Source organism: Vigna unguiculata, chromosome 3 (assembly GCF_004118075.2).
Source record: "Vigna unguiculata cultivar IT97K-499-35 chromosome 3, ASM411807v1, whole genome shotgun sequence".
Classification (NCBI taxonomy): Eukaryota; Viridiplantae; Streptophyta; class Magnoliopsida; order Fabales; family Fabaceae; genus Vigna; species Vigna unguiculata.
Genome location: NC_040281.1, coordinates 64184845 through 64199093, shown reverse-complemented (window position 1 = coordinate 64199093; position 14249 = coordinate 64184845). Strand labels below are relative to the sequence as shown.

Below are 14249 nucleotides of genomic sequence, written 5' to 3'. Positions count from 1 at the left end.
GTATATATTGAGTGTTTGAAAGAGGGAAAAGAAGAAAGATAGCATGATTCTCTATTTGTCTCTTTGATCTATTTGCTATCTTGATCTGACTATAAACTTAATAGTCTAAACATTCATAGATTAATTGTAGTGTAGGTCATTATTGTTTTAATTGAGTCACTTTTTTTATTTTATATATATATATATATATATATATATATATATATATTGCTTTTCTATATTTCCAATTTTATTTTTTACGTTAATGTTTTTGGTTGTGAAATCATATTATAACATTAAAATATTAAAAGTAAAATAAAAAAATAGTTTGTAATGATTTGACTCATTTAGAAGATATTTGGCGTAAATAAACCTTTTTTATATTTGGAAATTATGTATTTGACTAATCTAATCATGAGATGTGTTAATGTATATGTTACCTGCAACAGCAGGTTTTCAGAAAGACTTGAGACTCCACATCTCTTGAACAATATCTTGCAAAATGAATGTTAGTTGAGCTAAATTAAGGTTGAGAGAGTAGACACAAAATTTCAAGGTCCCCGTGGTGGATATTGCAAGTGGGCACAACTGGTTTGAAAAATAGTATGAAGGAACAATTCCTATGAACTTCTCAACTACATCACCAAACACTGGTCTTTTACAAAAGTGAAAGAGAATGTAATTATGCACAAAGACAGTTTTAAAAGCAACGCATGCAACCCAATACGGTGACTTTAAGCGCCATCCTAATGAGGCATGGTTGAAGATTCATGTTTGCGTGGTGTGAGTGCAGTGGATTGGAAGTTAATTAAGTGGCATGCTGGATCCTTATGTTTCCAGCATTGTAAGTGCGAATGCCATTGCCAAAGGAAGAGAGGCTGAGTTCCTTCTGTTTCTTCACACCAACTGCTCGACAAAATGATCGCTTTGGAATCCGATGGATTTTTACTGAACATACCTTTTCCAAGTTAGGAATAGCATGAAGGTGAGAAGGGAGATCAACTATGAACTCTCCAAATTCATCAGTTACACCTCTTGCTACCACTGACCCTTTCCCCTTCCACTTTCTCCCATGGCTGTCACACTTCAAACCAACCCAAGCTCCTGCATCAAATCATAATTTAACCACCCCAATGAGAAAAAAATTATTCATTTATCATCGTATGTATAATCAAGAATAGTGTTTGTTTATATTTTTCCATTGGTGGGGTGGAAAAGAATTTTCCTTCATCTACTATTTGACATGAAAGGTTGGGACTCGTTGTCATTGTATTTTATGCCTGCCATCCATTAATTTGCTTTTTCATTTATGTTACAATCAAACACAGACAGCTGATCAATAATGACCAAAGAGATTTAGTGAATTATAATCAAAACTTGTGTTGTTTTCCGAAGCAGAAATTCTACCAAACAAGCCTTCGCTTGCCACCAAAACAATGCAACACCAACTGCAGATCTTCAGTTGTGCAGCATTACAATTTGTTTTCAGACAATACTTTTATAGTATTTTGGAAAAACATTATAATCGATTCTTCTCTCTACCAAAACCATTTAGTCATAGGAAAACATTGATAATGGAGATACCAAATCCATTAACTCATTGTGTAATATTATTAGAAACATCTGCTTCTTCCTTTACTTTCAACCTGCTCCACACAAAACACACCACTCCCCCAAACACGCATTTCTTCTCATCTGACATGCGTCTGAATATATATCTTCTTAGTTTGACATATAAACTTGGAACATGCAAGTTCCTAATTACCTATTAACATGCCATTTAATGTAACTCATATTTGCATGCTACAAACTTATATATATAATTCTGAGTAAATCTTAAATGTAACTCAATAATATGAAATCGACTTATAATATAAAATTGTTTTATCTGTAATTGATATAATCGATATAAAATCTGACATAACATGTACTAACTAAAGTTGAAGATATGTAGGTTTGGAAATCCAGGTACCTTGCAGTGGCCATGCATGAGGTTGGTGTGGTGCCTGACAAGTAACTGAACCTGTGATGAGGACTGTGGATAGCTTCTCCTCTCCATAGCCTGCAATGTGCACCACTTCATCTCTGTTTGATAATAACTCTAACAAAGGGTTGTCCTCTCCAGCGGCCAGAGATGCAAGCACGAAGATGAAAAGTAGCATGACAAGGGTGTGGCAGCCGCATGAGTAGCTCATCATCTTTGTGTTCATTTGTTTATCAACTTTGGCTACTTTAAGAAACATATATATATTTTGAATCCTCTCCAGAGACAACACAATACAAATTATGAGGTGCTACTTCCTTTGCATTTATATATAAGCCTCTGTGTGATTCCATTGCCTTCTCAAATTTCCCAAACTGCCCCTGTAGGTTTGACTTTGATGTTTAGTTAACCTATCCCATTTATTAATTAATCAAATATTACGTCTTAATGTGTCAAAACCAAATTTATTGGTTGAAAATAAAAAGAGAGATAACGGTGGTGTAATAAGGAAAATATTTTTTTTACTATTAAATTTTGACAACTTTCTCTTATTACATTATGTGTCATTTTTTAAATGGTTTTCCATTTTTTTTATTTTTTCATTCTCGATATTTCAAAATCACTTAAAAATTATCATCTTATGTTCTAAGAGAAAGTTGTCAAAATTTAGTAGTCAAAATATCATTTTCGGTGTAATAAATACTTTACTAATATTTCCCTTTGAAACATCACTGGTTAATTTCATGGAGCATAATAAATTATAGTAATGTGTAATGAGTTTCTTTAATGCTTGATGTTAAAGGGATTAACATTGGTATAAAGATAGAAAAATTAGGTTGGAGAAAAGGAATGCGAATAAGAGAAGAAAGAAGTTGGAAGTTAGAAAAGGAAGTTATAAGGTATGAGGTATGAGGTTGGTGGCCTACTATATATTATCGTCTACTGCTACGTATATATTCTGAATTTAATTATTTCTTCTGTTAATAAAATTAGTTTAAGAGTGAACTACGGATGCCAATACGCATAAATGTAATTTTTTTTCTCTCATTTTTATCTTTATTTCAATTAAATAACGGTTATATATTTACTCATTCCAAATATTAATTAAATAATTTTTTGAAAAAAATAAAAAAGATATACATATACTTTTTTCAATGTTAAATATTAAAAAAATTATAATTATATAAATATAAAATAAAAAAGTATAAAATGATAATTAAATAAAATATAAAATATGTATCTTAGGAATAAATTACAAAACTAAAAAGCAAATAAAAATTTATCAAAAAATTTCCTAACAAAATAAATATATTTATAATTTAAAATAAAGATAAATATAAAAATAAAAATAAAAATTAAAACGTGTATAAAAATGGAATAAAAATATATTTATACTCATTCTCAACGTCATTTAATTTAAAAAATCAAATATTATTAGTCATCCTACCAATGGATTTGAATAACATCCACGAATGACAGGCATATAGATAATGTTGGTGGCATAACTTTGACCATATATTTTTTTTCAAGCCTGTTTCAACTACACATTGCAGGTCAACAATTATGGTGTACGGCTATAGCTAATTTAAAAGCAATAACTAGTATTAACTCTCAGGAACATAATCTATTGATAAAAAAATATGACACGATAGAAATGATGAAGCATAAGGTATTAAAATAAAAGAGTTATGATATGTTAACAAAATATTTTAACAAGGTTTTGATAAACTTTCTTATTTAGGTAAAAAAATATTATTTTATTATTTTATTTTAATTAAAAAATAAAAATTTAATCAAATTTAATTCTATTTTTAGAAACTTTGTTAACTTTGTCAAAATTTTGTTTGTCAAGAGATAATTTTCCTTAAAATAATACTTGGATTTTGCTATTAAATATTTAATGTTTGAAACATGTATTTCAAAAACAAAACTGAAAATGGATTAAGTTGGAAATTTAATACTTGATTAAAAATAAGAAAGTTGAATAATAATATAATGTAAAAGATCGAAGGTGATGTCAATCTGAGAAAGTTAAACAATATATAAAATAAAAGACCCATAAACCCATTGTAGAGGGTCAATTCCTTATGTACGGGTCGAACTCATGTTTCATTGGTTTGTATCTTTCTAGTTGAAAGACTCATTAGGTTAGAGGTGTGTTAGTGTTGATCTTTCGAGAGAGGATAACCAAATAGATACAACATCAATGAGATATGAGCTCAACCCACACATAAGGGATTGACACCACTCTTAATCCAAAACCTTAAGACGATGGATTTATAGATCTTCATTCTTATATGGTGCTCAACTTTTATTTGATACTCATTTTTATTCAATATGAAATTTAGACTCACACTTAGATTCTCAAATGTTAGTGGGTTAGATTGTTAGATTGTTAAATATTTTTAAAAAGTTCAATTTTTTATTATATAAAATTAATACAAATCAATATATTTGTGTCATTTTTTAAATCATAAAATAAAATAAACTAATTAAAAAAAGAGTGGCAATTTTGAAATTTTTGTAAATTTATAGGCTTCTGTTCCTTAACAACTAAAGGTTATAGTAGAATATGCTTCAGTTACGTCAACGATCGAGTCTATAAAATTTACAAAATTGTCACTGCGTTTTTATGTGTCATTTGCTCTAAAACCAAATCATATCACCCGAGTTAAAAGTCAAAACTGCATTAGTAAATTACGACTCAAAATGATAAAATTTAATAACATATAAGATAAAAAAAGAAAAAACACAAACCGATTATAGAGTGTCAATTCTTTGTGTACGGGTCAGACTCATACCTTATTGGTATTATATCCTTCAGGTTGAAAGATCCCATTAGGTTAGAGGTGCGTTAGTGGGTCAAATTCTTAAATATTTTTTAAAAATTTGAATTTCATTATATAAAATTAATCGATATATTTGTGAAATTTTTTATATCATATTAATAATATAGTCTAAATTTAGTATTGATTGTCATTATTGGTGCTAAGGAAGTTAAATTCATAAAACAAATTCACATTATATATATATATATAAAACTTTTTAAATTCATAAAACAAATTCACATTATATATATATATATATATAAAACTTTTTAAGAATATTAATATTTAAAAAATAATACATCCTTTATTATATATTTATTCAAAATCTGTTATTAAATATAAATTAATTATTACAAAATACAGTATATGCATGTAATCATTAAAAATGTTATTCATTTTATTTATTAAATAATTAATTAATATTACACTTAATAACGAATTCAATATATGTATTTAACAACCACAATAATATTATGTGTTGTATTTATTAAATATACACGTGCATTTAATATAATAAGTTAATGGTTGAGAGGCGACGAGTAGTAGTTATAAGCTATCCATCGTTTTACTTAGTATTTGTTCCTTTATTTATTTTGTTACTTGTTTAGTATTGTTAGAAAAATGTTTATAATTTTTTTATATTCGTGTGTATTTATAAATATAATGAATATTTTTTATTTATTCATGAATATCTCTGTCAATACAAAGTATTCATATAATTCTTATAAATATAATTTTATTTATTATCCTTAATAGGTGATATCCATAAATTAGATTTCTATGAATCAAGTATTCGTTTTCATTAACTAATAATAAGCCGATAACAAAAATATTTTCACACATTATTCATACTTATCCATTAAAAGTACTTATTTAATATTCGTGGTAGATTTTATCACAGACATATGCATGGTGCACTTCTTTTTATTGTCTCTATTATTAACGTTGAAATGATGTTTACTTGTGTTATTTAGAGACAAAACACATTCATACCAAACACCACTAAAAAGATATAACTCAAAAAGATTTATTTTTGTAGATATTTTGAAGTAAAAATTTTGATCAACTAACAAAATCACATTCTCTTTTAAATTTTGGAATGCGCCTGTAAATTTTATAAAATTCAAAAGTGTAATCCTGATTTATAATCTATTATGTATTTCTAACATATTTGTTGGATTTTAAAATTCAAAATGTATTTTTGAATTACAGAATTTAAAAACGTAATATAAATTTTATAATCTAGATTATAAATTTTGTAATTTAAAATATGTTTTTGAATATATTTTAAATTATATAATTTGTAATATTTTTTAAATTTATAATTAAAATATATAGGTTGAGAATTCAAGTGTGAGTTTAAGTCTCACATTGAATAAGTATGACAAAGTTGAGCAACATATAAAGAATAAAGACCCATAAATTTATTGTCTTGAAATTTTTTATTAAGAGTGATGACAATTTTTTATTAGCGGGTTAGAGTCATGTTGTGTTGTATTTTTCTGTGATCTTCCATCAAAAGATTCAACAATATATATATATATATATATATATATATATATATATATATATATATATATATATTTATATATATAATTTCAAATTATAATTTAAAATAGAATTATTAATTATACAACATATAATATTTTAAATATATATATATATATATATATATATATATATATATATATATATATATATATATATATATATGAATAATTAATTTGAACACTTGTTACGCATATAAAAGTGCAGAAAAAAGATATGGAGCTGCTAAATCTGATACTCATATACAGCTTTTGTTTGATAAAAGAAATTTGATATATAGATCTACTATAATAAAGCAAATGTAGGAAGAATTTTTAACACAACTTAAAGTATAATTCTCTCTATTTTAAATTTAGACAAATATTTTAAAAATAGGAATGTGAATCCATATAATTTGTACTGTGAAAATTCACCATATTTTTTATGATCTAGTGTCTATTTAAAGAATACGTAAAAATACATTTATTAAAATAACATAATTATATAGTATGTAGTAAAATAGTACGGAATTTTTATATGGTATGTGATGTAATATGATATATTCTTATGTGTTTCTCCATATATTATTTAATTAATAATCATTTTTCTTTTTACTTAATTATTTGTGAGCTTTTAGCGTGTAAAGATACGGTAGTGTGTTCACTTGAGGGAAAGTATCTGAGAGGGCGTGAGTGAATGGGTTTGAGTGGATTTAAGAGTGAATTATGTGTTATTTAAGGGATTTAGAGATGATTGTAAGTAAATTTAGAAGTAATTTTTGTGAAAGTTTGTGAGAGATTTGATTGATGTTATAAATTAAAAAATATGTTTTAATAGAAGTATAAGTGAGATTACCATTTTGTCTTTCACTTAATAAGTAGTATAAATTGATATTTGTATGAATAAATCTATTTTCATAATTTTTTAACCACTAAAATTGAAACAAAAAATTATGAAAGAAAATTTTTTTAACTCATTCCATGACATGGAGATCGGATCCCAACTAAGTCCCCACATATCTGTTCCATTACAATGGGGATCAGATCTCTCACAAACAAACCCCCACAAATCTTTCATTACAGACCATGCTACCTTACCAACATGCATGTGAAAAAAGAGGATAAAATTGACATTAACTAAGTGAATCTACTCAAATCATTGCATATTAGACGAGATTATATTCCTACTATATCTGGCTAATCACCACATTGCTTTCCTCTAAAAACTTGCCAAACGAACACATAAAATATTACCTAATCCGTCTTCGCTTTACCACTCAACATCAAATGAACACACTCTAAGCTTCTATTAAAGAATGTGAAACATAGAATTACATTTTTAATAAAAAAGATTCATTTTTTCTTTAATATATCATGAAAAGTTAACCATTATTTTTATAGCTCTTGATAATAAGGAGTGTTAAATTGATTTAGTTAATCTTTTTTACTAAATAGTCACACAAACTAAACATAAAATTGAAATAGGGTATTGTTTAGTTTTGTTCAAATTTAATATAAACTATAATTATTGTGTAATTGATTGAGATGTTTTTTATTTCATTTTTCTTACCCATTATAGTTATTCTGTTTATATTTATTTTTATTAGTGAAATATAATATTTTATTATTAAAATCAGTAATTCATGGTATTTACATTTTCAAACATAACAGGATAGATGTTGCCATTAGATGCTGAGTCACCAAAAAATGTGCGCCTTTTCTGATTTCTGTCTTTCAATGTAAATAAAATAAAATATGTTTTAATTCAAGAAAACCCACAAGTTTTTTTTTTTTTTTTATTTTATTATTATTAACAGGACCCAGAGCTGCAAAAGGTTTGTTAAACTTACACGTGAAGGAGCTATCTCCTCCATCAACGGCCTAAAACCATTCACATGGCACAACAATAATGGTCAACAGAATGAAACAAAATAAAACCTCAAATAATATAAACATTATGATAGTTTAAGTAAGCTTCCTTGTTAACTCAATCCTCTTATCCAACCTAAAAAAATGACATTTTATATGTCTCTATTCAAATAACCCAACCAACCTTATTAACTTTTCTCCCTCTAAACACCTAACTTCTTCTTTAAACTAATCAATTAATTTACCTCACTATTCACCTATACACCACATTTCATAATAGTACACATACCCTACCATGATATTTTTTAATTTACAATTTGAAGTGATATATTTTTAAATGATTTTTAATATAAGAAAATAAAAAATCACTTAAAGATGTTATCTGAAATAATAAGAAAAACGTCGTTAAAATTTAGTTGTTAAAATATATTTTTCTTTATGATAACGAAAATGGATATAAATGCACATATTACAAGATTGTTCTAGTTGAAACCATCTTAAATAGTATATATAATTATGTTAAACACGGATATAAAGAGAAATAAGACGTATATATGTATGTGTATGTAAGTAATAAGGTTGTGTTTGGTGGGTGAGTGAGTGTTTGCATAGTGATAGTATGATGGCTGAATCTGATAACGAGTCAGGAGGAGGAAAGAATGAATCTTCAATTTGCAGAGAGCAAGACAGGCTCCTTCCCATAGCCAACGTGGGAAGGATCATGAAGAAGGTGTTACCGGGCAACGCTAAGATTTCCAAAGAATCAAAAGAAACCATGCAAGAGTGTGTGTCAGAGTTCATCAGTTTTGTAACAGGAGAGGCTTCTGATAAGTGTCAGAAAGAGAAAAGAAAAACCATCAACGGTGATGATCTTCTGTGGGCCATGGCCTCACTTGGCTTTGAAGATTATGCAGAGCCCCTCAAAGCTTATCTGCACAAGTACAGGGAGATGGAAGGGGAAAAAACTGCTATGATTGGGAAGCACCATGGCCTTTATGCAAATCCACTGTGATCATATATTCATGATCATCATATAAAAAAGTTTGTTGTTTCTATTTCTGCTGTTATTGTGAATATAGGTAATACTTATGGATGCTTATAGGGATTTAGGATCTTTATCATATTCCTTTTCATCTTAGTTTGCTGCAGGGACAGGAACTAAGAGTAGGAATTGTTAGGCTTGTTTCAATTGCAATATACTATGTATACATTCCAATTTCTAAGTGGTTTGCATTTGAGGTTTAAATAATGAAAGAGGGTGAAATATTTAAGCTGCAAATATTTCCAAAAGTTTTCTAGTTTTTCCATTTCCAGTAGGTGACTTGATAGACATCCTCTGCGTTGCTTTGACAAGTACTGTTTGTAGTTACTGCTTTACCTTTACTTCAGAAAAAGAACAATCCAATACTATCATATTAATCTTATATGACATATATAATTTGAGTGCTATTAACTCTTTATTGTAAATTAAAAATTTCAGCTATATATTGTGTGAAGATTGGTCAAAAACATGGTACCGCAGTGTAAAATGATTTACAGATATGGAGTATTGCAGATTAGGTTATGGCTGAGCTTATAAGTAAAAAACTGGAAGGACTTTGAAATACTTTGAAGAGACATGAATGTTTTAAATATGTCAATCTTTAACTGATAGGAATGAATGTAATGGTAAACTGAACTACAAGTTCAGAGGATCAAAACTTAAACCCTTATTATACGAGGTAACGAATGGATAATTTTATTCCCATGACACCTTTTTACAATATTTTTTTCGTGAATGTTATGCAACATCTTTTACAATTAAGAAATAAATCGAGCGTGAATAAATAATCATGAAATAAAAGGAGTAATATAATTGAGAAAAATAAAAGCAAAAAATCAGTGGTAAGAGAATTATATTAGAATACAGTTTCTTGTCATCAAAAGTATGGACAAAAGCAAATTAGATTTTATATGGTAGTATAAATATAAATATTTCAGTCACATATCTTACGTACTTGAAGCATTTAAAAGCTCTTCAATAGAATGATATCTATATTCTGGTAGTTTCGTGTTGTCTGTAGTTTAGTATTTACAGGCCTTTTGTCCAGAATGCAGTGAAGGAGAGAAGTTATTTTCAAATTCTTCAGTATACGGTTCATGTGTAGTTCAATATGTTTCGGGTACTGTTTTCTTTCTGCTTTACCAAATGGAAAGGTGCATTAACATTATGCATCTTGTATCACTGTCAACAATCTAAAGTAACTTAAGTAGATTTTATGAAACTCAGCATAAATCAGTATTTTTCTTAAACCATCTTCAATTTCATTATCACATCAATTGTTTCTTGAATTAAAGGCTTGCTGAATCAGGCTTAAATAAACTTGTTTCTGGCTCATTCTTTTACTCTTACAGTCTTATTCAACTAATGTAAACATAATTTCCTAATGTAGATCTACATTGTTGTTCACACAATAAATCAAACAATAATGAGTTGTTGAGATTTAATCCTTTGTAATTGCATAAATCTTTGTCAAGAATTGCTCTTCTTCAGGCCACCAGCATTCAAATAAAGATAGATATTTTTCTTAGAGAAGTTTGGCGCAGTAGATACAGGAGTAAATCCAGAATATTGCCCATCAATCTTTGCTAAGTATATATTATTGATGTACTTCATAAGCTCATACTTTTCCATAATTGGCTGGGCTGCGTATTCATCAAATGGCATCCACTGCATCAAAGAATAAAAGCCAATATTCAATGTGTCTTTGGCTATGATGAATTTACATTTACTCAAGTTCTTTATGGAAGAAATTCAAATTATTGCCAAACTTGCATGGATTAAAGTAAAATGATCTCTGAAAAAGATACTCCAGATGTGCAGTAATGAAAGGAATGACAGAAATTATGGTATTATGATCCATAAACATGTAACATTTTACCCAGAAAACAGAGAACATTCGTACCTTTGCAGCCTCTATCTCTAGCTCCTGTATTTGAATGTCAGGAGAAAGAGGGCGCAGCAAGCACACAAAGAACAGATCTGACTTCTCAAAAAATGACATGTGACTTTGTCTGTTGATCAGATATTCAGATGAAAGAACAAAGGAACTCCAGTTATCTAATTGTAGAGTCAACAATAATAAGTTTTTCCAGCAACATTGAATGTGCAATATATATAGAATTGTCAACACATTCTCGCCTATAAACCATGGTAACTCTATTACTGCATATAGCAACACTGACAACTTTAAACTTTAACCTGACCACGTTTAGGCCAAGAAGAAGCTCGTAGTTTGTGAACATTTCTTCTATTGTTTAGTATTTGGTGGACAATATGTATTGACGTTTATTTTCCTTTCAATAATCCCTATTTCCTCAAATCTCCATATTCAACCATTGGAACTTCCTTTTCAAATGTACAAAATGAAATATCTGTATATAAACATGCTACCTGAATGCCAATACTTCCAGAAATTCAGCATCAACCTGAAAATTGCAAGAATACAAAATCATAAGGTTTAGATCAGAATGGTAATTTTAAAATGTATCCAATTTCATGACTGAGATAACAGAGATTACTAACTCCTGTTTCTTCTTTGACCTCTCTCACTGCTGCTGCACAAATATCTTCTCCCTGTATAAGTAGAATAAGTAGAATATATACAAAAAAGTAACTTACTTCCTACACTAGAATTCCAAGAGATTCAACACATTTACCTCATCAACAACGCCAGTAGGGAATTTCCAGACTCCAGTTCCTTGAAAATGTCCAGTCTTTTCTTGAACCACTAGGACCTAAGATCATGAATAGTTCGGAAATGAAACATTTAACTAAATGCCAATAGATTTGATTTCAACTCAAGCATTAGGGTATGGAGATAGGATTTAGCACATCCAACATCCTGATCATGTGGTTGCACTACTTTGTGATCACGGAAATACCTCTTGTTTTTCATTTACAACAAATGATCCGACACCCACGCGATGTGTGGCATTTGCTGGAATAGTATCTGGAGAATCAGGAATCCAATATACAAGCATTAAATATTTTCGTTCTGCATGGTGATACCAAAATCCTTCCTGCACAGAAAGTGTGCCACATTAATACAAAAAAGTTGGTGAATAATATTGAATTCATTTTTTCATCAACTATTAACCAAACCTCAGAAGTGTAACAATCATTAACGAGATAAGAAAAAGAGATACCTGAACTAGAGCTTCAACTAGACTGGCCAGATAAATAGGCAATTTTATCCAAACACCCTTCTTGCCCTACAAGAAAGTGTCAAGTCAATGACTCAAATAAATAAAGATGGTGAAAGATTCTAGATTCCCAGTAGAAGTAGTCAAGATAAACTGTATACCCGATACTAACCAATATTTTTCATATTCTGAATCGTCCCTATTGTGAGTTTGAGTCAATCAAGTTGCACATTATGACAAATACATTTAGTTTTATGAAAATTGAAGCTAATTTCAAACACAATGGACTTTATGAAAACTTCATTGCTTATGGATAAAGTCAATTAAGGCCGACGCAGATTGAAATGAAGGTTGTTTATGCAGATAACTTCATTGTTGTATAGAGAGGGTCAGCAGAAGTAATGATATTTTTGGGTGAATTCAAGTATTACCAGAATGAAAGAGAATATACACATGCATAATCAACGACAGTTAATGAAAAAGAAGAAACTAGTCTATATGAGCAATGAAAGATAAGAAGGCCAGTGATGCAATCACCTAGAACTCAATTTTAGTGCTTGTTTTGTTTCCCTCTTTGCATACAACTGGAGTACATATAATACGTATATATACATGCAATTTTTAAAATGGAAAAAGCCTTGTGCCTGGTTTGCAGATGTCCCAGTATGTATCCGACCAATGAATAAAATCAGCAGGAAGATATCGTTAACTATGAAGAACCCGTATGAGAGACTACCAGCTGTTTCCAGTGTGAAATTGAAGCTCTGAGGATAGACAAAAAGGTTGCAGAATCCATAGGCTTGTCCATTTCCACAATAACACCATCATACTCATCATTGGTCCATGTTAGCAGTTCAATCTTTGGAACTTGATCTTCTGCAGTCATCTGTGCTTCTGTAAGGGATGAATCTATCGAGGTTGACATGGATGGAACAGGAACAAGGGTTGCCGCTCTCTGATGTTAACTGCCAAGGGAATAAAACTATTAAGCTTGAATTCCCTATAAAAAGGGAACACCACCCAGAGTGAAAACAAAGGGTCAGTCTCCGCAGCCCATTTTCCTGATTGAACGGAAAACATTGAAACCAATTTTCAGTAGTCTGTCACACTTATATAGAAGCATGAATTATTTGTTTCAACTTTCAACTCAATTTCAAAAAGACCAAGGTTTTAGAAAACGGTTTACCACCCAAATGCTACACATTAGAAAAAATGTCAAGGGTTTTTCAATATCTGCAACATCAATTTTGGCTACATTAACTGGTATTGTTCTCGAGTTCCCAGACTGCAATTTAAAACTTTGGGAAGACTATAAAGATGCTTCTATCAATAATTAAAAAAGAGGGTTTTCTTTTTTACTTGACAAGGGATGTGACAAATAAACTGATTGACATGTGGGTTCTTGTTGTGGAAAGACACAGACCCGAAAAAGGGGTTAAAATGACTGTTAACTAAAGTAGGTAAAATTGCGAAACAAAAGTGAAGACTTGCACAAAGGGCAGAACAGAAGTGTTGATATAAAGCTGAGAAAGGCTGAAAACAATAAAAAATTGATCGGAAAAGCAAAAGAATTTGCATTTGATTTCGTGCTCGACGTGACAGGGTATAGAAGGAACATCAACAATGAAGAAATGATTCAACAAGTACACTTATACGAGAAACCCAACAGACAAAAGAAATTCAGAAATGCAAATAGTTTGAGGTTGTTTTGTTAATACCGTTGAATGTTCGGTCAGAGGAGATTGTTTTGGCTTGCCCTGCTATGCTAACAATCCATGTCAATAACCTGAATGAGTCTCAATTAGACTAACCAAAAATGTGAAAGTATGAGATATGATTAAGAGAAAGCCCACACCCACCACGCAATTTTTGAATTGA

General features: G+C 29.4%; 3 protein-coding genes across 5 annotated transcripts; 1 reads left to right on the top strand and 2 right to left on the bottom strand.

Annotated features, from left to right (window-relative positions):
- Positions 1-528: 528 nt before the first annotated feature.
- Positions 529-2252, bottom strand: LOC114176964. The gene is made up of 2 exons (XM_028062166.1): positions 1952-2252; positions 529-1083 (listed from the first exon to the last, which is right to left on the bottom strand). Exons 1-2 carry the CDS (start codon positions 2220-2222, stop codon positions 788-790), a joined length of 567 nt encoding a protein of 188 aa, XP_027917967.1. The 5' UTR covers positions 2223-2252; the 3' UTR covers positions 529-787.
- A 6465-nt stretch (positions 2253-8717) lies between these two features.
- Positions 8718-9465, top strand: LOC114176807 (nuclear transcription factor Y subunit B-3-like). The gene has a single exon (XM_028061970.1). It carries the CDS (start codon positions 8806-8808, stop codon positions 9196-9198), a length of 393 nt encoding a protein of 130 aa, XP_027917771.1. The 5' UTR covers positions 8718-8805; the 3' UTR covers positions 9199-9465.
- A 994-nt stretch (positions 9466-10459) lies between these two features.
- LOC114175916 (nudix hydrolase 2-like) lies at positions 10460-14249 on the bottom strand. 3 transcript variants are annotated; one of them, XM_028060760.1, is made up of 9 exons: positions 14090-14249; positions 13108-13432; positions 12375-12440; positions 12111-12248; positions 11886-11963; positions 11752-11802; positions 11620-11654; positions 11132-11240; positions 10460-10896 (listed from the first exon to the last, which is right to left on the bottom strand). In XM_028060760.1, the coding sequence occupies exons 2-9, from the start codon at positions 13294-13296 to the stop codon at positions 10699-10701; spliced, it is 864 nt and encodes a 287-aa protein (XP_027916561.1). In that variant the 5' UTR covers positions 13297-13432; positions 14090-14249; the 3' UTR covers positions 10460-10698. The 3 variants fall into 3 exon arrangements, with proteins under 3 accessions (XP_027916561.1, XP_027916562.1, XP_027916563.1); XM_028060761.1 differs by having other exon boundaries at positions 13108-13336; positions 14090-14241; XM_028060762.1 differs by lacking the exons at positions 13108-13432; positions 14090-14249 and adding an exon at positions 13016-13049.